A 27,245-nucleotide genomic window follows, 5' to 3' on the forward strand; every position below is an offset into this window, starting at 1 on the left:
CAGATTACCAACAGTAATTTGAGGCAAGCAAGGTGACTGTGTGAACAAAATAAAAACAAAAAATAATTACATCTCTGCAATGCATGGACATTTTTCCATGTTTTACCCTTGTAGAAATGCAAAAGCACAAAAAAGAAAAAACCTGGTAATCCTGCCAGAAATACAGGGTGCTCCTAAGCCTCTATAAGGAGCTGACAATGTTGCCTGTGCTGCACTGAAATCCCAAGCAGTGTTGTCAGCAGCCCTGCCTATGTCCTCCTCTGCTGGACTACAGAACACTGCCTATCCTTATACCTCTCTGTGCCTCCCATGTGTTTTTTTTATTTTTTCCCTGCAAAGCAAGCTGCTGCCTTGACTTCCAAGATCTTACCTACACACTGGTGTCCTTTTATGAAGCAGTGAAATCTATTCACTGCTTCGTTCTCCGGCATTCACAGTGGAGATCTTTCTCCTCTGTGTGCCAGTTTATGCTTCACCTTTGGAGGAGTGAAGTGATCTACAAATGCTTCAAACAGTGAAGAACGGCCCCTGATACTGGAATCTCGTGAGACTTTACGAGATTACAGCACCAGAAATTCACAGAAATACAGATGTCAGTTTATTAAGCAGTGATAAATTATCACCGCTCAATACACCGACAGACGGTGTAGTTAATGTTAAAAAAATAAGGAGTCCCCCTACATTATATATATATATATATATATATATATATATATATATATATATATATATATATTTACATAGTTAGTAAGGTTGAATAAAGACACCAGTCCATCCAGTTCAACCTAAGTGAGTGTGGGTGCGGGTCTACAATTATCCCTATTTATTTAAGGTACCCATATAGCACCGTCAAATTATGCAGCGCTCCACATATACATCGCACACTCACATCGGTCCCTACCCTCAAGGAGCCAACAATCCAAGGTCCCCAACTCACATTCCTATACTAGGGCCAATTTAGACAGAAGCCAATTAACCTACCAGCATGTCTTTTGGAGTGTATACACACACACACACACACATTATATATACATGTATATGCACACACATCATATATATCTATATATATATATATATATATATATATATATATATATATATATATACATATACACATTATATATGTATATATATATGTATACACATAAATATGACAGGGGTACATGGTTACAGTGTTGGGGGGTCTGAACAAGGTAGAAGGAAGTTAAAAATCTTCCTCCTTCCCCCTCAGATCCCCCAAGATTCTCTCTTCACTCCCCGATTTTCCACCTCTGAGCTGGTGAATCGGGGAGTGTGAATTCTGACACAGATCGCCAGTGAAGCGCTGAGATCGCAGCTTCATAAACTGGCTGTTACTGTGTCATTCAATGAGGATTCTCCATGTGCGGAGATCATCGGAGGGAGAACAAGTTCAAACACTTTTCTCCCCTTGATTATCTCTGTTTCATAAACTGTTTATGGACTGTGATCAGTGGCGATCCTTGGGATCACTGCTGATCACTGCTTCATAAACGGACACCACTGTGAGTAGGGAAATGGCTGTTGGGAGATGTAGTTCTGAGGGAGTATCTTTCTTAATAGGAATTAATGCGGGACATCCTCCTCATCCCTCCTTCTAGCAGATGACCCTGAAAGAATTTTGCAAGCCTGGTGTTGATGTCATAGGCATAATAAAAGCTGTTCTTCCCTAGAGAAACAAGATAAAAAAATGTAAAATTGTAATTATTTGGTTCAGTAATATTAAGTATACAAAACTGGTTCAGTGCTTTTTTTGTAGTGTTCTTACACAATCATGCCCCATTGCACGCGTTTTTTCTTTTTGCAGATACCAAATCTATGATACTAAAAGGAAAACATTGAATTCTGTGCAAAGGTTATTTAATATAGTTCCAAAGACATTCCCAGAGCTGGACAGGACTGGAAAGGTATAGTAAAAGTCCTTAATCAATAAAATTAAGGGACCAAGGAAGCATGTTATGGTAATGACAGCTTACTTTAATTTTGTTACTTAATGTTAATGTTTCCTAATATTTACATTTTATTTTTCCCTTATTTAATCTTGTTACATTTTTTAGGACCTGCGCCTACTGGGAACATTATATATCCTGTTTCAGAAGTTCATTGGCTTTGACCAGAGATTTAGGAACACTCTGTGGGCAGATGCAGATCTGACAATAAGTAATCAGGAGGTATGGATTTTTTTTCTTTATAATGATATACTGACTGTTTAATTAGAATTATAAAATATACAACGGTAATGCACTTTATTTTGAAACATAATGGCAGATACTTACAAGTTCAGTATATTTATTCAAATTAAAGTATTTTGTCTATAATAATACATTTTACTTATAGCTACATTTGTTTCTTTCTTTAAAGATTGAGGAATATTGGTCTGAATGTCAAATCTGGAATGATAAACTGAAGGATTGGGATGCATACATTGAAATGGCTCATGAAATCAAATTCTATGAAGATGTTTTTCCACTTCTACATGAATTTAAATCTAAGGTATTGGAATTAAAAGTAAAATGGTATATTCTTTTTATAATTAAAAAGAAAAACCATTGGCCTGTAGTAAATATTTGGCAATAGCCACAGCAATCTGCTTAACAGACCTCCATTGGACAGACTCTTATGTTAGTAGTCAAAATTAAATGCAAATTTTACGTTAGAAATCACATACAGGCCTAGCCCCTGTTCCCAAACCACCCTTTTTATCAGTGAGGCCACCCATCATATTACAGGTCCAATAAGGACATTTGGGAGAACAAATTAGTCTAGACTACGTACAGTATATCAGGAAAAGTCAAGATTTTTGTATAATTTTAGATGCCTTTATATCTTGTATGAATTTGGCACACAGTTTTTACTGAGTGTATCCTTTGTTTATGTATGCTTTTTAACATATGCTCATTTTCTGTTCCTAATGTTGCCCCTTTGTTACTTTAATGTGCTGTTTTTAATCATTTGTGATTGTGTTCAAAGCCATGCATTGTGTTTCCTTTTGAATTTTGAATGTGCAACCAGATCACTGTGGTGTAGAATGGAACCAATAAACTAATAGTAATAATTGTAATTGTTATAAAACATGTTAAGTATGTGTCTTTATGTTTAGGAAATCAGGAACCGTCATTGGCTTCAAGTAATGGCAGTTACTGGAAGCTCTTTCCCCCTTGAAGCAAATGTCTTTAAAGTGTCCCACGTTCTGGACATCGGACTGTTGAAGTATGTTGTATGTTTTTTTATCTTAGTCAAAGCATATATAAAACAAAACAATATTTGGGAAATTCTCTTCTATAACCTTCAATGCTATATGCAGTAAACTGTCCATTTCATACTATAAATATCATTTTATCTATGAACTTAAACATTTACACCACCCTGGCTAAAGCAAATCAAGTTTTAGAATGGCTGGAGCAAGCTAATTGCTATCAGAGGGAAAAGATTAAAGCTGAAGCAATTGTCTAAAGCCTAGTACACACGGCCCGAATGTCGGACGGCATCGGCCGATTCCATAGAGACTGGACGACATTTGTCCTGTGTGTACAGCAGACAGTCTGACAGAAGCCAGCTGTTCAGCCGCTTCTGTCAAACAGTCATGACCAAAAAAGATTTGCCGACTGGCTCCCGATCAGTGCTCCCAGGCAATGGTTGAGAGCTCTGACTAGAGTGTTCTGGTGGGGGGGCATCCCCCTATCAGATCACAATAGAACAGCAGGGGAGATCTCTGTGCTAACATCGGATTGTTAGTACAGTGGCTCCGACCTGAGCTGTAAGGTTTTTCATTCAACCCAGTGGTAGTAGTGTTTATGGGGCTTAAACCTAGTGGTACGAATGTTCAGGGCTATATGCCCCAGGGATGAATGCCTGGAACAGAACGCAATGCTGTTCTGGGCATTCATTCCTGAGCGCATATTGTTATTTATATGTTTGTACTGATAGATACACCATACAACTACATCCGACTGCAGCAGCTCTCAGTCTTTGATAGAGATTGACAGCTATCAGTAGTAAGGCTGAAGGGGCCACCTCTGCCCACAGCTAAATGCCAAAGCCCCATGCACCAGGGCTAAACGCCCAGTGTAAGTAAGGCCTTAAAATGCAACAAATATAAAAAAAAAATGTTTACTAGTCCAGTTATGATATACTGTATTTGAAAATCATTAAACATATTTAATGCAGCTAGGATAATCTGAAAATTGTCTTAAAGTTGGACTGTACTGTAACAAATGGTCTGATAGCTTCACAAATCAGAAGAGGTAACATTTATTTACACACCAGGCACAGACATTTTTCTAAATCATGGTGACCTACTCTAATATTAACTTTCCATATTCTCAGAAATCAGGCTCAGGCTGAGAACATTATTGTCTTCCTAACAAGTCTGAGACAGTAGGCGATAAAGGAGGACTCTTTAGATAATTTTGGTAGAGGTTACATATTTAGGACCTCCAAAGCAGGCTTTTAAAGCAGATATGAAGGAAAGTAATTAAAAATGTACCACTGATTGACACTTTCTCTTTTAATATAGGTTCCAGAACCAATTAATTTCCATAGCAAAAGCAGCAAAGAAGGAAATGGATCTAGAGATTAAAATGAGGAAAGTTGAAGAGGAATGGAGTGAGCAGGTACATCGTGGCTGTGCAATTATAAGTGGTATCTGAAAAACGCAAGACAAATCACCATTGATAAATATTTAGATTTTCTAATACTACTACTTTTTTCAACATAGGGCAGCTTTGTTCTGTGGTTTCCATCATTTCACCACAAAGAAGTTAACATTTTCATTTTAGCTGAGTTTTTTTTTTTTTTTTTAATCAATGTAAAACAATTTTCTTGCTTATATCAAGCATCTGACCACAGCACACTATTTTTGTTAGCAAATTAAGGTATAATCCATTCGTCTGGCACCCTGCATATAGATTAGGGGCGGACGCCTGGATTAGGGGGCTGCGCCCCGTATGGACGGGCCGCCACTGCCTATAAGCAACCACATTTCTGTTCTGTGCTCCTAAAATAAAAAATAAAAAAATCAGGCTGCAACCTTATGTCTTGGTTAACTGGAAGTTACTGATATTTTTGGAGCAACCCCTGAAATACGGTCCTGCTTATTGATATAATCTAGCCTCTTAAGCAGATTTCTTTGTTCCACACTAATGTTACACCTGCTTAGTATAATGCTGCTCTCCATAGTGCTAAGTTCCAGACAGCTGCAAAACATAGGTCCCTGTAGCCTTCAGAAATAACATTCTGTTTATTGTGAATTTCATGCACACAGGTGCTGAACTTCAAGCCTTACAAAAACAAGGTAGTGTTGGTGAAGGAAGACTCCATGCTCTTACTGGAAGAACTGGAAGATGCCCAAGTACTTCTTGCACAGATGTTGACCTCAAAGGAAATTGATCCACTAAGAGAAGAGGCCACAACCTGGGCAGAGAAGCTGAAGAATGTTGGTGAGGTGTTAGAGCTATGGATAGAAGTCCAAGAGCTTTGGCAGCACCTAGAAGAAATATACAATAATCCAAGCATAATCCAGGTAAATTAAGTCAACTTTAGCATGTTCTAAGTAAAATCAGGGCTTCAGGATTTTAGTTGTATTGAATATTAGTTTACTCTAAATATTGTTGGGCAGGTAGATTTTCCACCATTATAGTTGTGGTTTTTTTTTAAGCAGCACTCTTCATTGCAACAGTAGCTCAGTTCAGTTAAGAATACTGGTCAAGCACATCCCAGTCTAAATACTACAGTTCTAAAACAACCATTGACTTTAACTGTTGGAATTGTTGTTTATCAGATAATGTAAGCATCGGTGAGAGAGGGTTTCATTTCTTGCTAGAGGTCTATAGGAGGTGATGATCAAGCCATGTTACTAAATGTAGGGACCTGAAAATATATTTGATTTTTTTTAAAGAAATGCAACATATTGGTGTAACTGAAGCTAAAGTAGAGAAACTGTACACACAAATCTAGCTGTTGGCAGTAGCAATGAATCAACCAACAAATCAAGTTTCCCTGTTCACTGTATATACAGATTAAACAAGAATTCTGACTTGTTACAGTGGCTAATATCTCATTTACTTTTTTACGTTTTAATGAATCTACCCTTGCTTCTGATCTTTAGGGTACATTGGATTTTTAACAAATAGATTTAATAATACATCAGATGAAATTCTTAGTATTATATACAGTAATAGGTATAGGTTTTCAGCGTTATTGTTCTTTTTTTTTTTCAATCAGGAGCTACCTCAGGATGCAAGAAGATTTGCTAAAGTCAACAGACGATGGACTGTGATGATGATCTCTGCATTCAAAACGAAAAATGTTCTGCAGGTGAAACTAAATGGAAATGATACTCAAAGCAATGTTATGATATATTTAAGCTATGTTTATCATATATATATATATATATATATATATATATATATATATATATATATATATAAAACAGTTTTACCTGTTAAAACTGAATTTGAGGCAAAGAGCTAAACACACCGATTGCATAAACATAAGGGTTTAAACATAAGCAGTTTTACCTGCCAAAAGATTTGTAATTTTGTCCATCCAGTTCCAAAATTTTGGGCTACACCCCAAACAATAGCAGTGCTGGGACAAGGTCATCCAGTGTCCAGAAAATGCTAAACTACACCCCCTTCGTTTGCGATGTGTGTGCCGAGTTATCTTATCCATGCACAATGTGCGCACCTGATTGGCATACCCATGTACAGAGTGCAGGGGTGAAAAGCATGAAATGTACAAGGGTCAGGAGTGTGTAACATACATTGTGCAGGAGTTTGCAGCAAGTAATGCACAGAGTACAGGGTTCAGGGGAAAATGTACAGAGTGCAGAGATCACATATGTGTACTGTACAGAGTGCTGAGATGAGGAGTGTGTAATGCAAAGAGTACAGTGGTCTGGAGTAAGTAACGTACAAGATGCAGGGCTCAGGAGTGTATACCATATAGAGTGCTGGGGACCGAGTTGTATCATGTATAGAGTTCAGGGGTCAGGAGTGTATCATTTACAGTGCAGAAGTCAAGAGCATGTAATGCATACAGTGCAAGGGTCAGAAGTTTATAACATACAGGGTGCAGGGGTGAGGACTATGTAATGTACAGAGTACAGTGGCTAGGAGTATATAACATACAGAGTATAGGTCAGGAGTATGTAACAAAAAGAGTGGAGGGGACAGGCGTGTGTAACATACAGTGCGCAAAGGTCAGGAGTAAGTAACATAGAGTCAGTAAAATATACAGCCCAATGCACAGCACCCTTATGATTCACTCCCCCCCTTCCCCCTTTATACACACACACACACACACACACACACACACACACACACACACACACACACCTACATAGACACATACACTCACACATACATAGACACATACACTCACACATACACACACATACTCTCACATACTTACAGTATACACACACACACACACATACGTACAGTATCTCACAAAATTTACACCCCTCACATTTTTGTAAATATTTTATTGTATCTTTTCATGTGACAACACTGAAGAAATGGCACTTTGATACAACGTAAAGTAGTGAGTGTACAGCTTGTATAACAGTGTAAATTTGCTGTCCCCCCAAAATATCTCAACACACAGCCATTGATGTTTAAACCACTGGCAACAAAAGTGAGTACAAATTGGGTCCAGTTAGCCATTTTCCCTCCCCGGTGTCATGTGACTCGTTAGAGTTACAAGGTCTAGGGCAGGGGTTTCAAACTGGTGACTCTCCAGCTGTTGCAAAACTACAAGTCTCATCATGCCTCTGCCTGTGGGAGTCATGCTTGTAACTTTCAGCCCTGCAGTGCCTTGAGGGCCTTTTAGTTTTGCAACAACTGGAAGGCCACCAGTTTGACACCTGTGGTCTAGGGTGTGAATGGGAAGCAAGTGTGTTAAATTTGGTGTTCTCACTCTCTCATACTGGTCACTGGAATTTCAACATGGCACCTCATGTCAAAGAATTCTCTTAGGATCTGAAAAAAAAAATTGTTACTCTACATAAAGATGGCCTAGGCTATAAGAAGATTGCCAAGACCCTGAAACTGAGCTGCAGGACAGTGGCCAAGACCATACAGGACAGGACAGGTTACATTCAGAACAGGCCTCGCCATGGTCGACCAAAGAAGTTGAGTGCACGTGCTCAGCGTCGTATTCAGAGGTTGTCTTTGCGAAATAGATGTATGATTGCTGCCAGCATTGCTGCAGACGTTGAAGAGTTGGGGGGGTCATGCTGCACACTGCATCAAATTGGTCTGAAGAGGAAGCTTCTTCTAAAGATGATGCACAAGAAAGCCCGCAAACAGTTTGCTGAAGACAAGCAGACTAAGGACATGGATTACTGGAACCATGTCCTGTGGTCTGATGAGACCAAGATAAACTTATTTGGTTCAGATGGTGTCAAGCGTGTGTGGCTGCAACCAGGTGAGGAGTACAAAGACAAGTGTGTTTTGCATACAGTCAAGCATGGTGGTGGGAGTGTCATGGTCTGGGGCTGCATGAGTGCTGCCGGCACTGGGGAGCTACAGTTCATTGAGGAAACCATGAATGCCAACATGTACTGTGACATACTGAAGCAAAGCATGATCCCCTCCCTTCAGGGACTGGACTGCAGGGCAGTATTCCAACATGATAACGACCCCAAACACACCTCAAAGACAACCACTCCCATCTAAAGAAGCTGAGGGTAAAGATGATGGACTGGCCAAGCATGTCTCCAGACATAAATAGTATAGAAAAACCTTGTGCTAAATATAGGTAAGACTGCTGCACTTTTAGAAAATAGGTAGTGCTGCGCTAATCCTAGGTAATTATCAAAATGGTGTATAATCAGTAGTATACATACAGAGCTTTAATGCGTTGCTGTTTGTTAAAGTCGGATGGATGTACGATGGTATTAATTAAAGATATAGCTCAGAATATTTATTTACAATAAGAGTACCCCCTGAGATCTACGCAGGGGTCTATATCCAACATAGGGGAGCGATGGTAATGTTTGAATGGAATCAATAGGGTTGAGTGGGATCAGGTGATATACAATATAAAAAACAGTACTAGTAAGAAATAATAAATAACATAGGTGACTTTCAATAATAGATAGGTGCGTAACGTAAAAACAGTACTTTTAAAAGATGATATTAAACTTAGGTGACTGTCAATCATATATAAAAATGCATTACCATTGGAAATAAATAAATTCACAGTGGGGGGTATCCAGTGCTAATTGGGCTAGTGTAAGGTGCAGCGTGACAAGCCTATTAAAGGCAGTGAGGTAGTGGTGGACTGCTAGTTCATAATGTGCATATGTGCAAAAAATTCAATATATAAAAATGAATATTTAAAGATGGATAATAAAGTATCTCAAATCCTTGTAAAAGGTTTGACAGATAGAAAGTCTTATAAAACCAAAAAAAAAAAAAACACAAATGTCCATAGAAATTTCCACAAAAATGATGGCAACGTCTTGGCATGCACACGTTGCAGTTAAAGTGCTCAAGTGCAACACATCCAGTGCTTCTTCGTGTGACACCACTAAGGTTAGGTAGTGGCCCCTTACCTTTAGGTAATAGGGCAACAGCATGTAGTACAATTGACTCTTTAGGGTCCTCCTATTAGCTCCAGCGCGTCCCTCACCAGCCTACGTCCTGGGATGGAGTTCCCTCAGGTATAGTGCCAGAGCGGGGGGTATGGAGGATGATAAGCAAAAAAAGGAAAAGGCCAATAGTGTAATCCCGTTTTAGGTGTAAAAGAACCTCTTTTATTAAAATTATGTAGGTACTCACATTTAAAATTGGACAACAGCAAATGTAATCCAACGAGCAGCGAACTCGTATACCTCTATGGTGAATGCAGCCTGTCTCGTCCCTACGCGTGACGTCACACCACACGTGACTTCATCAGGGGATGGTTACAGGCTTGAAATTGTGTCCTTAAGTAGTTCAGAATTGGCCGTTTATGGAGCGGCCATTTTCTTGGAGTCTAAGGGAAGTAGTGCGGCGGCCATTTTCTTAAGGGTTATTCGCCGCTACTTCCGCTGAGGGATGCGTCTGTATAACATCTCAGCTGACCCGTTCGACCAATGGGGACAGTCCAGGCATGGATAATGTCTCCAAGTGTCAGCAAAGGGAGTCTATGTCTAATCTGTTGCCGGATACCGGCGAGGGAGTAATTTAATGGGGACAATAGGAAAGTGTTAGTGCTGATTAAATCATAGTAGGGACCGAGTGTTGGTATTAATTTGGACCTAAATGGGTCTGATGATCAAATCAGGTGCTAGTTTAGTGCAGGGAACCCATCCTGCAATATGATTGGTTAAGTCTGTGATTTAAAGCCTGAGGGGGAAGAAAAACAGCAGACACCGGTGGCATAGAAAATATATATGCACAAACATAATGGATAAAGACAATGTCTATAATAATATAGTGAATGGCCATTAATACATAAGTACCCTAAAGTGAGTGATGTATGTTGGTTGTTTAATAAATAAGTAGAAAATGAGGAAGCGAGGGTGAAATAGAAAAATGATATAATCTATCTAAATGGTGAAAAATGTAAAACAAGAAAAATGAGGTGATGTGTATTAATTGGGGCGTAAGATTAATTGTGGCAAATAATAATATAATTCGTACCTCTATATCTGGGTCACTTATCTTACAGTACATGTTGACTATGTTGCTACTGCATGCCACCGTTAAGGGTGAGGTTATGCGGACTACAGGAATGAATCAATCACAGTGTGTGTATTTCCATAAGAGCATGGGAGATACAACGCTGTATACGTTAAAAAATATTAAAAAGACTATTAAAAAATATTATAAAAATATTATAAAAATATTATAAAAATGTTAGGAGGGTATTCTTTAAAGCTGATAGAATTGGTGATTGGTTAAAATTACTTGAAAGTTAAAAGTCACTCAGGAAGCAGTTGAGGTCAAACTCTATGTTTAGGCCCCGGGGCCAAAATGTGTCTAGGGTGAAGATCCATTTGGACTCTAGTTTGCTGAGGGTTCTCACCTTGTGGCCTCCCCTCCAATGTTTTATATATGGGGTGATACCCCAAAACCTCAAGTGGGTGGGGTCTCTGTTATGACAGGTTAAGAAATGTTTAGACACACAGTGTTTTTCGTAGCCATTAAGGATATTTTTAACATGTTCCTTAATGCAGACTCTCAAGGGTCTTTTTGTGCGGCCTACGTATTGGAGGCCACAGCTACATTCCAGTGCGTATACAGCCCCTTCGGTATTACAACAAATGAAATCTTTGATTGCAAAGTTTTCCCCCGTGCTGGTGGAGGTGAAGTTGAACATTTTCTCGTTTGGGCGTTTGGTCCTTAAGCAGGCGAAACACCTTTTGCATGGATAAAATCCGTTCCCAGTAAAAAAGGAAAACGTTTTTTTAGGTGGGTCTACAACATTTTTAACTACTAAATCTCTGATTGTAGGTGCCTTTTTATATATAAATTTTGTTTTTTTGGGAAGGATGTCTTGTAACTGCTTATCTGCCTGTAAAATGTGCCAGTGGTTCTTGATTATTTTTTCAATTTTTCTATATTGTACGTTGAAGTCTAAGATCAGTGGTATTCCCTCAGGTGTCTTCTCCTGCTGTTTGGTTTTCTCTTCGATCAGTAAGTTCCGATCCAGTTTGGAGACTTCTGTGATTTTGGTTTGGATAAATCTATGCTCATAGCCTTTCGATATGAATCTCTCGCCTAATTTTTCAGCTTGTTCGAAGTATGTATTTATTTTGGTACAGTTTCTTTTTATACGTATCAATTGTCCTTTTGGGATGTTGAAAATCCAGTTTTTGTGGTGGCAGCTTGTAGTTGGAAGGTAGCTGTTCCTGTCTACTCCTTTGAAATGCGTCTTTGTACTAAATACGGATCCATTCAGTGAAATCTCTAAGTCGAGGAAGTTTATTTTTTCCGTACTGATGTCCCAGGTTAGTGCGATATTTCTGTCGTTCTTATTAAGTTTTAGGAGGAATTCCATTAAGTCTTTCTCTTCTCCATCCCACAGTGGGAAGAATATAGCGTCTTTGGAGACCGCCCCAGCCAGCTTGTCATATATAAAAGGTACATAGACGATATTTTTATACTGTGGGATGGAGAAGAGAAAGACTTAATGGAATTCCTCCTAAAACTTAATAAGAACGACAGAAATATCGCACTAACCTGGGACATCAGTACGGAAAAAATAAACTTCCTCGACTTAGAGATTTCACTGAATGGATCCGTATTTAGTACAAAGACGCATTTCAAAGGAGTAGACAGGAACAGCTACCTTCCAACTACAAGCTGCCACCACAAAAACTGGATTTTCAACATCCCAAAAGGACAATTGATACGTATAAAAAGAAACTGTACCAAAATAAATACATACTTCGAACAAGCTGAAAAATTAGGCGAGAGATTCATATCGAAAGGCTATGAGCATAGATTTATCCAAACCAAAATCACAGAAGTCTCCAAACTGGATCGGAACTTACTGATCGAAGAGAAAACCAAACAGCAGGAGAAGACACCTGAGGGAATACCACTGATCTTAGACTTCAACGTACAATATAGAAAAATTGAAAAAATAATCAAGAACCACTGGCACATTTTACAGGCAGATAAGCAGTTACAAGACATCCTTCCCAAAAAACCAAAATTTATATATAAAAAGGCACCTACAATCAGAGATTTAGTAGTTAAAAATGTTGTAGACCCACCTAAAAAACCGTTTTCCTTTTTTACTGGGAACGGATTTTATCCATGCAAAAGGTGTTTCGCCTGCTTAAGGACCAAACGCCCAAACGAGAAAATGTTCAACTTCACCTCCACCAGCACGGGGGAAAACTTTGCAATCAAAGATTTCATTTGTTGTAATACCGAAGGGGCTGTATACGCACTGGAATGTAGCTGCGGCCTCCAATACGTAGGCCGCACAAAAAGACCCTTGAGAGTCTGCATTAAGGAACATGTTAAAAATATCCTTAATGGCTACGAAAAACACTGTGTGTCTAAACATTTCTTAACCTGTCATAACAGAGACCCCACCCACTTGAGGTTTTGGGGTATCACCCCATATATAAAACATTGGAGGGGAGGCCACAAGGTGAGAACCCTCAGCAAACTAGAGTCCAAATGGATCTTCACCCTAGACACATTTTGGCCCCAGGGCCTAAACATAGAGTTTGACCTCAACTGCTTCCTGAGTGACTTTTAACTTTCAAGTAATTTTAACCAATCACCAATTCTATCAGCTTTAAAGAATACCCTCCTAACATTTTTATAATATTTTTATAATATTTTTATAATATTTTTTAATAGTCTTTTTAATATTTTTTAACGTATACAGCGTTGTGTCTCCCATGCTCTTATGGAAATACACACACTGTGATTGATTCATTCCTGTAGTCCGCATAACCTCACCCTTAACGGTGGCATGCAGTAGCAACATAGTCAACATGTACTGTAAGATAAGTGACCCAGATATAGAGGTACGAATTATATTATTATTTGCCACAATTAATCTTACGCCCCAATTAATACACATCACCTCATTTTTCTTGTTTTACATTTTTCACCATTTAGATAGATTATATCATTTTTCTATTTCACCCTCGCTTCCTCATTTTCTACTTATTTATTAAACAACCAACATACATCACTCACTTTAGGGTACTTATGTATTAATGGCCATTCACTATATTATTATAGACATTGTCTTTATCCATTATGTTTGTGCATATATATTTTCTATGCCACCGGTGTCTGCTGTTTTTCTTCCCCCTCGGGCTTTAAATCACAGACTTAACCAATCATATTGCAGGATGGGTTCCCTGCACTAAACTAGCACCTGATTTGATCATCAGACCCATTTAGGTCCAAATTAATACCAACACTCGGTCCCTACTACGATTTAATCAGCACTAACACTTTCCTATTGTCCCCATTAAATTACTCCCTCGCCGGTATCCGGCAACAGATTAGACATAGACTCCCTTTGCTGACACTTGGAGACATTATCCATGCCTGGACTGTCCCCATTGGTCGAACGGGTCAGCTGAGATGTTATACAGACGCATCCCTCAGCGGAAGTAGCGGCGAATAACCCTTAAGAAAATGGCCGCCGCACTACTTCCCTTAGACTCCAAGAAAATGGCCGCTCCATAAACGGCCAATTCTGAACTACTTAAGGACACAATTTCAAGCCTGTAACCATCCCCTGATGAAGTCACGTGTGGTGTGACGTCACGCGTAGGGACGAGACAGGCTGCATTCACCATAGAGGCATACGAGTTCGCTGCTCGTTGGATTACATTTGCTGTTGTCCAATTTTAAATGTGAGTACCTACATAATTTTAATAAAAGAGGTTCTTTTACACCTAAAACGGGATTACACTATTGGCCTTTTCCTTTTTTTGCTTATCATCCTCCATACCCCCCGCTCTGGCACTATACCTGAGGGAACTCCATCCCAGGACGTAGGCTGGTGAGGGACGCGCTGGAGCTAATAGGAGGACCCTAAAGAGTCAATTGTACTACATGCTGTTGCCCTATTACCTAAAGGTAAGGGGCCACTACCTAACCTTAGTGGTGTCACACGAAGAAGCACTGGATGTGTTGCACTTGAGCACTTTAACTGCAACGTGTGCATGCCAAGACGTTGCCATCATTTTTGTGGAAATTTCTATGGACATTTGTGTTTTTTTTTTTTTTTTTTTTTTGGTTTTATAAGACTTTCTATCTGTCAAACCTTTTACAAGGATTTGAGATACTTTATTATCCATCTTTAAATATTCATTTTTATATATTGAATTTTTTGCACATATGCACATTATGAACTAGCAGTCCACCACTACCTCACTGCCTTTAATAGGCTTGTCACGCTGCACCTTACACTAGCCCAATTAGCACTGGATACCCCCCACTGTGAATTTATTTATTTCCAATGGTAATGCATTTTTATATATGATTGACAGTCACCTAAGTTTAATATCATCTTTTAAAAGTACTGTTTTTACGTTACGCACCTATCTATTATTGAAAGTCACCTATGTTATTTATTATTTCTTACTAGTACTGTTTTTTATATTGTATATCACCTGATCCCACTCAACCCTATTGATTCCATTCAAACATTACCATCGCTCCCCTATGTTGGATATAGACCCCTGCGTAGATCTCAGGGGGTACTCTTATTGTAAATAAATATTCTGAGCTATATCTTTAATTAATACCATCGTACATCCATCCGACTTTAACAAACAGCAACGCATTAAAGCTCTGTATGTATACTACTGATTATACACCATTTTGATAATTACCTAGGATTAGCGCAGCACTACCTATTTTCTAGATCTATTCACGAGGTCAGGTGCCTACCTTTTAACAGTGCATGCAGCTTTTCTATTTCTAGCCTATTCCATATATGATAGCGCGGGAATAATCCATCTCCTTTAACTGCTGCACTTTTACTACTCCTTGAATATGAGGAGGTGAAGATATGGTGCTCAAAATATAAAAGATATGTGCTGTCTTATGTGAATCAATAAAGTGAAGTATTGTGAACAAACACAAAAATTACCACCATGTGATTAAACAAACATAATAACATAATGTGAAACCACATTCATCAGAAAATTGTTCATCAAAAAATAATATTCATCAAAAAAGTTCATCAAAATTTTTTTTTTATATTTTTCATCAAAAAAATATACATATAAAGTGTCCTGGTGTTTTCATTTCAATCCATGCTCAAATCTTTCTATAGAATCAAGTGAACCACTTCCAGTGAAAGAATATTTTCAATCCGTTTTTCCAAATATAAGTAAATGTGCCGCTTACCAGATCCCAATGTTCTCCAAGTTATAAGAGATCATATATCGCATGAGGTGAACAGATATGTGGATTCCTCCTGTATGTAACCCAACCTCCTCGATGGTTCAGTCCAACATCCTCTTAATTAGCTTCCCAGCCCTGCACACTCCAGCCTGGCCTCGCTTGATGCTCTCCACTCAGTGTATGTGTGGGTTTTAAACATAGGGAAGACTCATTGCATAATACGTTTACAAAAAAGTTTATTAAAGCTAAAATAATGCACTTACTACAACTAGGATAAATTAAGGCAATAGAGAGGGTTAGGCTTCAGTACACAGGACGTTGTTTAACTTCTCCTGAATGATTTAACTTGATAGCTAGAAACCGGCATCTAAAAACGCCCGTTTAGCCGCGTTTAGCCGTGTTTGGATCTAGATATGTTTGTAAAAAAAAAATGCTTCTAAACTCAACTGCCTAGAAACGACTATATATGACCCTGTGTACATGTACTGATAAGATAACAGAGGAGAGTTCAGGGGCAGCTGAAAAAAATGCCCAGCTGCTCCTAAACATCCGTTTACCAGCAGCAGTGTACATGAGGCCTAATCCAACCAAGAGATCGTCAACAAGTATGAATCATCACATCACAGCTCCCATCTCCTTCCAACATGTTTCCCCTTAATAGGCTACTTCTGGGAATGGAGGATGTCTCCAGACCTAAGCCCTATTGAGCATCTGTGGGGCATCCTCAAATGGAAGGTGGAGGAGCGCAAGGTCTCTAACATCCACCAGCTCTGCGATGTCGTCATGGAGGAGTGGAAGAGGACTCCAGTGGCAACTTGTGAAGCTCTTGTGAACTCCATGCCCAAGAGGGTTAAGGCAGTGTTGGAACACTTTTGGCCCATTTTCACTTAGGGGTGTACTCACTTTTGTTGACAGCGGTTTAGACATTAATGGATGTTTGTTGAGTTTTTTTGAGAGGACAGCAAATTTACACTGTTATACAAGCTGTACACTCACTACTTTACATTGTAGCAAAATGTCATTTCTTCAGTGTTGTCACATGAAAATATATAATAAAATATTTACAAAAATGTGAGGAGTGTACTCACTTTTGTGAGAGACTGTATATACAGTACATACATACATTCACAGAAATACAGACATGTCTACATAAACACACACACACTCATACATACATACAGTACATACATATGCACAAACACACACACATAAATTATTATACTCACATACATACACAGATGCCCATGTACAGACACCTACATACATACATACGTTAAGTCTCCTCAAAAACCTTACATTCATTGTGGCTAACTTTCTTTTTTCAACGCTGCTGGGTGCAAGGCAGGTTTACCACAGAACATGCTAGAGGTTGGGAGATGGAGCAGATAGCACACAGGAGGGGGAGGAGATACAGCCTTCCCTCAAAACTGTTTATATGGGCTTGGGGCGAGCTTTGGAGACTTCTGAGGGAGGACAGTGATTGGTGTTGTGGTCTCCAGCAAATCTTCTGATAGCCAGGATAGTTTCTCCTGCATGTGATGCCACAGGTGTTCCCCCTCCCACTTCATGTTCCCCAACTTGTCCCATCCCTGAATATCAGCAAGTCATAGCAATGTGTACCAACACAACCGGTATGCACCAACACATACAGAGAGCAGCCCAGGGTGACAAACATCATCCTTCTTTAAATACAGTGGGATGAGTGAGAACAACCACCCAGTGGCAGGAAGTGTTTTATTCACAGAACTGCCAGAAGAAAATAAGAAAACGAATGCAGTCACCAAATTGATAACCTGCAGTAAAATACGGATGATTGAACATCATGTTTGTTGCAATGGTCTTATCTGTAGTAACTAATTACATTTTTGACTTAATATGTTTTTCCACACAGTGCTGCTGCACAGGCGATGTCCCTAAAGAAGTTCTTTTTAGGCACTTCTACCAGGAGCTAGAAATCTGTTTCTCCTCTCTGAATTCTTACCTTGGCAGGATGAGACAAGCTTTCTCTCGCTTCTACTTCCTGTCAGATTTGGCACTAGTGTCTGCGCTCAGCCGCCCTTGTGATATTAAATATCTTCAGCATCATTTGAGGTACCATATGTCCTGATGGAAAACAAATGTGTGTTGTTTCTGTAAAATAAAAGCAATATGTGCACGTAATAATAACATCTTGTGCCATCCTCTTGCAGAGTATTTTTAACACTTACCTTGCTTTTCAAAAATATTAGATATTTGTAGAATGATGCTGAATGAATAGTATTACTTGTCTGAGAACTTGATTTATTGTATGATTGATTATAAAATGTTGAATTCTATTTTACCTTTTTTTTTACGATTATTACATTTTTAAACAAAAACATTACAGCAGTTTGATAACATCATATAAATGTGTCTCAAAGCAATTTGCTTTATTGCCCATCATCAAACAGAGCGTTGGTAAAGGTGGCCCTTAAAGCTTTTGACAAGTACTTATTTGTCCTTTTTTTCTAGAAAGGTCTGATAGACAGAGCAAGGCAGTTCATAAAACCGTAATGATATGCAAACCACTAAGCAATCGGATTGTAGACAGACAAGGCAGACAATTTTTTGTGACTGTATTGCTGTGGGGTACTGCTGTTTCATATCATATTTGCACTACAGAATTGAAAATACTAGCATGTGTAATGTAATCGTTTTTCTTTCAATGGTCATTAACGTGCTTGAAGACTGTTGGTATAAAATGGTGGAAATGGTGGATTGTTTTATCTTTTTAATCAGTTCAAATAAATGCCTAATACAACCAGAAGTAGATGGAGTGCTTAAATCCCTGTGAACTCTTCAACCTGTCCAACACAAATTGAAATTTGACTGAATCATGCTGCATCATCCAAAATTTGAGCTTTGGGCAGTCCTGTCAACATCACCCAGCTCAACAGATTTTGACTAAAAAACTGACTGAGCCAAGTGGAAAAGTGTTGGCAGAATATTCAATCAGATGCAGTCACAGTTCACATTTTCAGACAGCCACATTGTGCGATTGTTTTCCATTTATTTTATGCCCTTCTATGGTATGGAGATGAGGATGAGGGATATATTCTGTAGTCCTAAGACACTTCCTGTGCTAGGGTGAAAACACTGTACATCCATAGATACAGTACTGTGAGTGTGTGTTACCTCCCTAGGACAGGAAGTGTGTTAATGGCAGGATCACCTAATAAAAATAAAGGAAAACAAGTCTAAAAAAAAGTTACCACATTTAAGAACTAGTAAGCTGCAATCTGAAGTTTAGATATACTTTAAGGGGTATACTGTATTTGTAAAGTGGTACATTCACCAAACATTTACTGCAGGTGTATATTCCTGGTTCATGTGTTTTAAAGTGAAAGTTCACCATAATACTAAAATCTCTAAATCTACAGGCATCAACAATCTAAAACTAACCTATTTAGCACTGTAAAGAAACCACTATAAATACCTTTTTTGAAGCCGCTCCGGTCCGGTCTCCAGAGGCGGAAGCTTTGTAGAGGAGACAACCAACAACGGCTGTGAAATGCCTGAGAAGTGATGTCACCCATAGAGTTACTATGGGGATTCCGTTGTCGGCTGCCTCCTCTGCACATACCTACACAGAGAAGCCGCCTCTGAAAGCTCAGCGTGAGACCGGACCAAAGCGGCTTCAAAAAAGGTATGTATAACGATAGAAGGAACCTCATATAGATGGGGTTTTAAGGACAAAATTATTTGTAGAAAGTTATACTTTATAAAAAATATATCAATTTTTATTATACAAAAGTTAAAAACAAATTTATACAGAAAACATGTAAATAAACAACGCCATTGTAGTCTATTACAGTAATGACAAAAAATCAAATCCATCATATTTCGAAATGGTTAATTTATGCAATCTTCTTCAGGGATAATTTTTGCCATTTCTGAAAGGTACAAAATATATAATATAAGCATACATTTATTTCATAACACGCATATAACGCCTGTGCCGAAATACATAAAAACTTACAAACATAATGGTTGACATAAAAATTTCCAATGGTTCATCAGACATCCACCCGATCTGATTGGCCTTTAATCATGCAAAGGAACCCCCGGATATAGAAATCCAAGAAGAGGCACCAAATTGGAGGACGGATAACCGCTTTAACAAAATTGCAAATGGCAGTGGTGTGGAAATCTAGAGGAGGAACACACAGTACATGGTAAGACATAAAAAAATAAATAAAACAAAAATAAAAAACCTTACGTGGGTTTTGGAGGTTGTGACATTCCAACCAAGAAATATATGATGGAAATATTTCGAAACAAGGGGGGGCAAATTCAAGCAACCCAAGGTATGGCAGGAAGTCCCAACCCTGAAAAATGATGAAGGAGGAAAATATAAAGGTTGTCTAAAAAATGTATGAAAATAAAAATACACAAAAATAATTAAAGAAAAAAGGGAACCAAAATTGCCAAATATAGAGCCATATCTATAAATTAAAAAACACAGGAATCCATATTCATAACGCTCGATAAATAAGATGGTGGCTAAAGAGTCACTCAGATAAGGGGATCCCCCAAAGACGCCTGGGGCACCTCTCCATGAATGAAAGCCAGAATCTCAAATAATCAGAGAAAGAGAAATAGAATCAAAATGTTCATGAAAATATAAGTCAAGCTTACCAAAATGTACTGTGTGTCTCTCCCACATCTGAACCTAAAGCAGTCCAGAATCCACAAAAACAGCCACAAGAGAGAGGTGATTACCCCTCTAATCGTAAGGATAAGAACAAAATTGTATGTTGTTCCTCAGACAGAATGTCGTCGGATAAGAATGGCGGCTCGGGGGTTCCCGGCGTTCTTCTTTTATGGAAAAACATTTTTTAGACAACCTTTATATTTTCTTCCTTCATCATTTTTCAGGGTTGGGACTTCCTGCCATACCTTGGGTTGCTTGAATTTTGCCCCCCCTTGTTTCAAAATATTTCCATCATATATTTTTTGGTTGGAATGTCACAACCTCCAAAACTCACGTAAGGTTTTTTATTTTTATTTTATTTTTTTTATTTTTTTATGTCTTACCATGTACTGTGTGTTCCACCTCTAGATTTCCACACCACTGCCATTTGCAATTTTGTTAAAGCGGTTCTCCGCCCTCCAGTTTGGTGCCTCTTCTTGGATTTCTATATCCAGGGGTTCCTTTGCATGATTAAAGGCCTATACAGATCGGGTGGATGTCTGATGAACCATTGGAAATTTTTATGTCAACCATTATCTTTGAAGAAGATTGCATAAATTAACCATTTGGAAACACGTTGGATTTGATTTTTTGTCATTACTGTAATAGACTACAATGGCATTGTTTATTTACATGTTTTCTGTATAAATTTGTTTTTAACTTTTGTATAATAAAAAATGATATATTTTTTATAAAGTATAACTTTCTGCAAATAATTTTGCCCTTAAAATCCCATCTATATGAGGTTCCTTCTATATTATTTAGAGATGGTGGCAATTCTTCACACCAACCTCTGAGAGTCTATTTATTTTCAAGGTATGTATAACGATTTCTTCTTTACAGGGCTAGATAGGTTATTCTTAGATTGTGGCTGCAAGTAGATTTAGAGATTTTAGTATTAGGGAGAACGTCTACTTTAAATAGTGATTTATTTACTTGCAGCGAATGTTTGATGAATGTCACATTCACTGCTTTATAAATGTGCCTCAAATACCTCCAAGATTCAGTTCACCAAAGTGATCATTTAGTTTCAGAGTCCAGTGGGCCAAATCAGCCCCCGGGTTCAAGTCATGAATACTCCAACAGCAAGATTACATGAAATTTTCCAAACTGTTTCTTCCGAGCTGGGTGTTGTAGTTGCCTTTCTCCTACAGTTGCTTTTTTGTAAGATAAAATAAATAACAAATGCATCAATAAGAGTGAGACACACCCATAACAAGCAGTAATAATAACCTCTCATAATCAGTTTTGGGTGAACTCACCCATTAATATTACAAATGAAATCGGAATGTACACTGCAGTTCATCTAAACCCTAATCTTTAAAAAACTGGGGTCCTAACAAATATATACTATATCATGATACCCATGATTTCTACTAAACATGAAAAATAACAAAACTGACAACCATCAAGAAAAGACACCTGTACGGATATCTATATATGTCATAGTTTTTATGTTTAGAAGTGCAAGGTATTGAGTGATACTGCAATTCCAGTAGTGATTACAGTAATAAACCTGATTTCCTGCTGGTCTGATCCAAGGGCACTGGAAGTCTCATCAGCAATGGCAATAATTTATATATGGGCTGTTATCATAGATTCAGTTATTGTTTTTACATTGGAGAGCAATAGCTAATAAGCAGATCTACCTTAAAACAGGTACCATCTACTAGTTTTACGCTGAGCCAGCTCAACTTTTCTACATATCAATATGTATTATCTTGTCTGTTCCTATGATTAGCTAGTCCAGTGATAGCAAACCTTGGCACAACAGATGTTTTGGAACTACATTTCCCATGATGCTCAGGCACTCTGCAGTGTAGTGGAGCATCATGGGAAATGTAGTTCCAAAACATCTGGGGTGCCAAGGTTCGCCATCACTGAGCTAGTCTATCAAAGCTCTAATGATATTAATGGTGATGATACAATAACAATGTTAGCTATAAAAATAAACACAATGCTCAAAGAAACAAAGGTCTTATTTATTTGCAAAGAAACTAGAAATACTAACATAGAAAATTAAAATAACAATACATAGCATATAAAATAAAATAGCTTTGTAAGTCCTTCCTCAGTGTTCTGTGTCTCTCAGCTGGGCTCATTGAGAAAGAGGGGGGTCTTCATTCTTGGCTCCCACATTTTAAAGCACTCACAGACACAACCCACACAAACACCCTCTGCCCGCCCGTGTAGTCCTCGGTCCAATGAGAAGTTATAAGGGGCTGTCCTTCCTAATAACCAGGAAGTATGTTATTACCCCAAACATCCTCCAGGAAGTATGTTGCTTTCTTCCACAAGGGGGCAGCATTACTCTGTGAAGAACTGCCCTGACCCAGGTCAACATTCCAGTCCACATCTTGTTCCTTTGATGTTGTTGCAAGCCGCACCAGGAGGTCAAAGATGATGCTCCTCTACCCCCCCCCCCCCCCATACATCACATCAGGAGGCCTATGTGAGAGCATCCTTCAGGAGATTAATTCCCATTTGCCACTTGTTACAAACACCCTGCTGTGTAAACTGATTTGCCTGGTGCTTCAAGATGACCTCTAGCGTGCCATAAGGCCCTGTGATAACCAGAGAGTAAAAATGTATAAATGTCTGATCTTAACGATGTTGCACCTTCCAACAGCCCCTAACAAAGATATTTATTCTTTGAACAGAAAACCACCAAAATATGCAAATCCTAGACCCATATACAGTATCTTTATATCAAAGAATTGTTATAATTTCTCTTTCCACCCTTATCACATGACCAGTGTAGTCTGTACAAACCAAAAACTGCACTGATAATGGTTGTGTAGCAAAGAGACGTGTAAAAGGAAGTTAACAGGTGGTGGTGTATTCTAAACCTTATCTAGCATAATTCTGGCCTGTAAAATAAAAATTTCCACTCTCATGATCCTCAGATTTTCATAAAACACGTAAATAATCATAAAGATTGTACTATCCTTTGTGTTATAAACCTAGTACGGGTCAGACCAGCAAGGGGGTAAATCTACATTTAGAAAGTGCCCTACAGAACGACCTTAGATTCTGCAGCAGCATTATAAATATTCATCTCGCCCTTGGCAAAAGCATCGGTCAGAGTAGTAAATGCTTATAATCTATAGTACACATGATTGTTTGTCAATCCTCCTTAGGGTTAAGATGTGGGAAATTTGTATTCTGGCAATGTGTTGTGAGAAATCGTTACTAGTAACCCTAAACTCTTTTTAGGTTCTGTGGAACAAAGAGGGTTCCCAGTACCCCTACATTTGTTCCTATTAGGATCTATGGAAAACTCATTAGTTTGCAGTGATTAACACAAGCTTGTAAACAAATGTTTTATATTAAACAAAGGATGTTAGTGTAGAAGTCAGTGAATCCAAAAGGGTATAAAATGGTAAGATCTTGTTAGCTCTTGACTCTGTGTAATCCAAAGTACTTATAGAATTAACTGAGGAATGCCTGTCATGCAGTCTCACCATGAGGATTATGAAGATTTTCTTTGTTATCCTATTATTCATCTAAATCATTCCCGTCCAACTGGTGGTACATTGTTCAGGTAGCAAATGTAGGCCTGCCAGTTTTGTTACTTATATGATGCCTTTTACAAATCATTTGTCTCTCAACCCGTCTATTTGATTTGGGGGATCTTTAAGATACCTCTGCACTGTACATAAATCATTTTTGGAAGGTGTCCAGAGAATTTCATTTGAAAATGAAATATTTTTCACAATGTAAAGCAATGTACATAAAAGCATTTAATGGTATGTAGGATCTCCTAGCCTAGGGCATGGATTTGTGGCATTATATTATTTTTTTATTAAACAAAATGAATGTTCTTTGTTTTGTTTATTAACATATAATTGTACAGGTCAATGTTCGGTGGCATTTTGTCTATAGAGGTGGAGGAAGTTGAGGAAGAAGAAAGTGTGAGCTCTGAGGAAGAGGCAGCTGAGGTGGCAGGTCCCATTCTTGACTTTCTTAGTGTGAGATCTGGAAATGAAGGATGGTTGTCTTTGGGACAGCGAAGTATGACACATGTCACTGATACTGAAAGTATTTTTCAAAGATCTCTAAAATCTGTAAGTACTTTCTATAGAATGTTCAGACAATTATAAAAGGTCAACTCATGCTGTGTACACACGGGCGGACTTTTCGACCGGACTGGTCTGACGGAACTAATCCATTGGACAATCCGACCGTGTGTGGCCTTTTTCTGTTGAAAATCAGACGGACTTTAGATTTGGAACATGTTTCAAATCTTTCCGAGTCCGCTCGAAAAATCAGTTCATCTGTATGCTAGTCCGACGGACAAAAAAGGACACAAGGGCAGCCATTGGCTACTGGCTGAACTTCCTTATTCTAGTCCCTTTGTACGTCATCACGTTCAGTCCAACGGACTTTCGAACTGACTTTAGTCAGTTCATGTGTGGGCAAGTCCGGTCGTCCGAAAGTCCGTCGTAACTCTGTTGAAAGTCCGTCGGAAAGACCATCGGACGTTTGATGCTGAAAAGTCCGCCCGTGTGTACACGCCATTAGCCTAAAGGTTTTATTTTGTTTCTGATAGAGCGTCAGAGCGTTTGCCAGGTTTTTATTGCTATCCGAGTCCCTAATTGGCAGACAGAGAGGAAGTCATGGGAAATGTCTCCAAAGACAATACAGACAGAAACAACAGGTGTTATTAAAAAGGAACTCCAGACTCCCCCAAAAAATGAAAAGTCAGCAGCTACAAATACTGTAGCTGCTGACTTTTTATATAAGGACACTTACCTGTCCAGGGATCCAGCCTCACTCCAGTCAATTATTCAATCGGCTTCAGGTGCAGGCGCTGGCATCGTAACTAAGGGAAACCGGCAGTGAAGCCTTGCGGCTTCATAGCCGGTTTCTTACTGCACATGCGCAAGCCACGCTGCACTTTGTGAATGGTCCTGTAGTATTCTGGGACCTGTGATGTGTCCCAGAAGGCTTCAGGGGAAGAAGGGGGGCTCAGATTGTCACAGCGCATCTGACCGGAAGTGGGAGCAGGAACCTATCAAAACCAGGTGCCTGCTCCCCCGCTCCCACCAAAAAAAGTGCCAAATGTGGCAGTGGAGGGGGGAGGATGCAAACAAGTGGACCTTCCCTTTTGGGTGAAAATATAAAAGTTTGAGTATAAAATGTGATGAAATGTTATTACTGAAACAATGTTTTAAAGTGGTGTCATTCAGTGAGCATCTCAATCAGTGACAGTTTTTTTTCTGTGTGCTTACCTATACTAGATTTCAATTGTTTGTGTGGATTTTTCCCTCAGGCAGGTTTATCTCATGAAAGAAATCAACCAGTTACGTTTAAAGAACTGAATAAGAAAATAAATGCAGTTTCAGTCACAGGACAAGCTGGTGAAAGTCTACAACTGGATGAACAGGTAGTCATATCACGAGTCATCTATACTAGTCTACTGTAACCCTAAAACCTGTTTTTCTGCATTTTTCATGAATGATCTGTTATGTGTATGCTAAAAAAATGCTAAAGTACAATTTCCTCCTGTTTGCTGAGCAACTGTATTAAATGAATACAATAATGGTTTTTCCTTTTTGAATCTGCAGGTTGCCATTGGCCCTGGTTTAGGAGCTTGGCTCAGTAAACTTCACAGTAATGTGCGTAGTTCACTGAACAACAGAATCTTCAAAGTAATTGAAGACATTAATCAAGGAGTGGCTATAGATGAATGGGCACAGAAGGTACTAGAAATGAATGATTCATGCCATGTTGAGCCTGATAATATTAAACACACCTGTAATTAGAAACCAGAACCGTATGGCAGGGTGTTTTATTCCATGAAACAGGAGGGGAATGTGAACTCAGATTGGCCCCTCAGTGATCTTCTGTGCTGCACTATAAGATCGGCCTATTTATCTCATATACTGACAGCAGTTTAGTGAGACAGTATATGCAAGTACCATTGTTATTTTATCGCTGACATTTAACTGCACTAACACATACCTCTCACTTTCATTAAAAATAAAATGCTGTTGTCATTTGAGTCCACACATCCAAAAAAAATTTAATTTAATAAAGAAAATCCAAGATCAAATCTAAACCAATTTTTTTTATGTCACGTTATGGCAGAGATGTTTAGATCTCTAAATATAATTTTGTTCCAGTTAATGAACCTGGAAAGGGCTGCTAGTATGTGCAGTAGCTGATCTCCTAAAGAATAATCTGCTTTAAGATCATTGCGTGTCAGTGAAAGCCATGCCATGCCCACCTCCACTACAGACAGCTTTAACATGTTTATGTGTAGGAATAGTCACACACATATGTAAAATTCTTCTCCCTATGTCGGGAATATGTAAACTTTTTTTCCTTTTTCAAGAAAGTTAGGTAGTTGTCTTAGATTTTCTGCAATTTAATATGAAAACACTTATTTACAAAATGGAAGCACTCTTGCAGTATTGGCCCTACGTTTGAGGCCCATTAAGAACCCGGACATTGCATTTCGAACCCTTGTTTGAATGGGTTTCTTCTGTGTTGTACAGCTTCTTTCTAAATTGTAAAAACGATAGTGGTAGAATAAAGGGATCAATCTCAAATTAACCACTCTAGTTTTCTTCTTCAAATAAATTCTTTCTACTGTGTCCTCATGCGTATCGTCATAGCAGGGGCATTAGACAATAAGCTTTTTCAGAGGCATGGATTGATATGAATAATTAAATGTG

At 38.6% G+C, this 27,245-nt stretch overlaps 1 protein-coding gene across 1 annotated transcript in view; it reads left to right on the forward strand.

Moving 5' to 3' along the window:
* Nucleotides 1-27,245, forward strand: part of LOC141141245 (dynein axonemal heavy chain 5-like) — a 334,052-nt gene that overhangs the window by 116,234 nt on the left and 190,573 nt on the right. The window contains exons 31-41 of the mRNA XM_073628924.1: nt 1,826-1,925; nt 2,076-2,189; nt 2,380-2,511; nt 3,119-3,228; nt 4,535-4,631; nt 5,282-5,539; nt 6,241-6,333; nt 17,743-17,942; nt 24,419-24,629; nt 25,838-25,951; nt 26,133-26,267. Of these exons, the coding sequence (XP_073485025.1) occupies nt 1,826-1,925; nt 2,076-2,189; nt 2,380-2,511; nt 3,119-3,228; nt 4,535-4,631; nt 5,282-5,539; nt 6,241-6,333; nt 17,743-17,942; nt 24,419-24,629; nt 25,838-25,951; nt 26,133-26,267 (1,564 nt within the window). The remainder of the gene's footprint in view (nt 1-1,825; nt 1,926-2,075; nt 2,190-2,379; nt 2,512-3,118; nt 3,229-4,534; nt 4,632-5,281; nt 5,540-6,240; nt 6,334-17,742; nt 17,943-24,418; nt 24,630-25,837; nt 25,952-26,132; nt 26,268-27,245) is intronic.

Source organism: Aquarana catesbeiana, linkage group LG04, assembly GCF_042186555.1.
Source record: "Aquarana catesbeiana isolate 2022-GZ linkage group LG04, ASM4218655v1, whole genome shotgun sequence".
NCBI classification, from domain to species: Eukaryota; Metazoa; Chordata; class Amphibia; order Anura; family Ranidae; genus Aquarana; species Aquarana catesbeiana.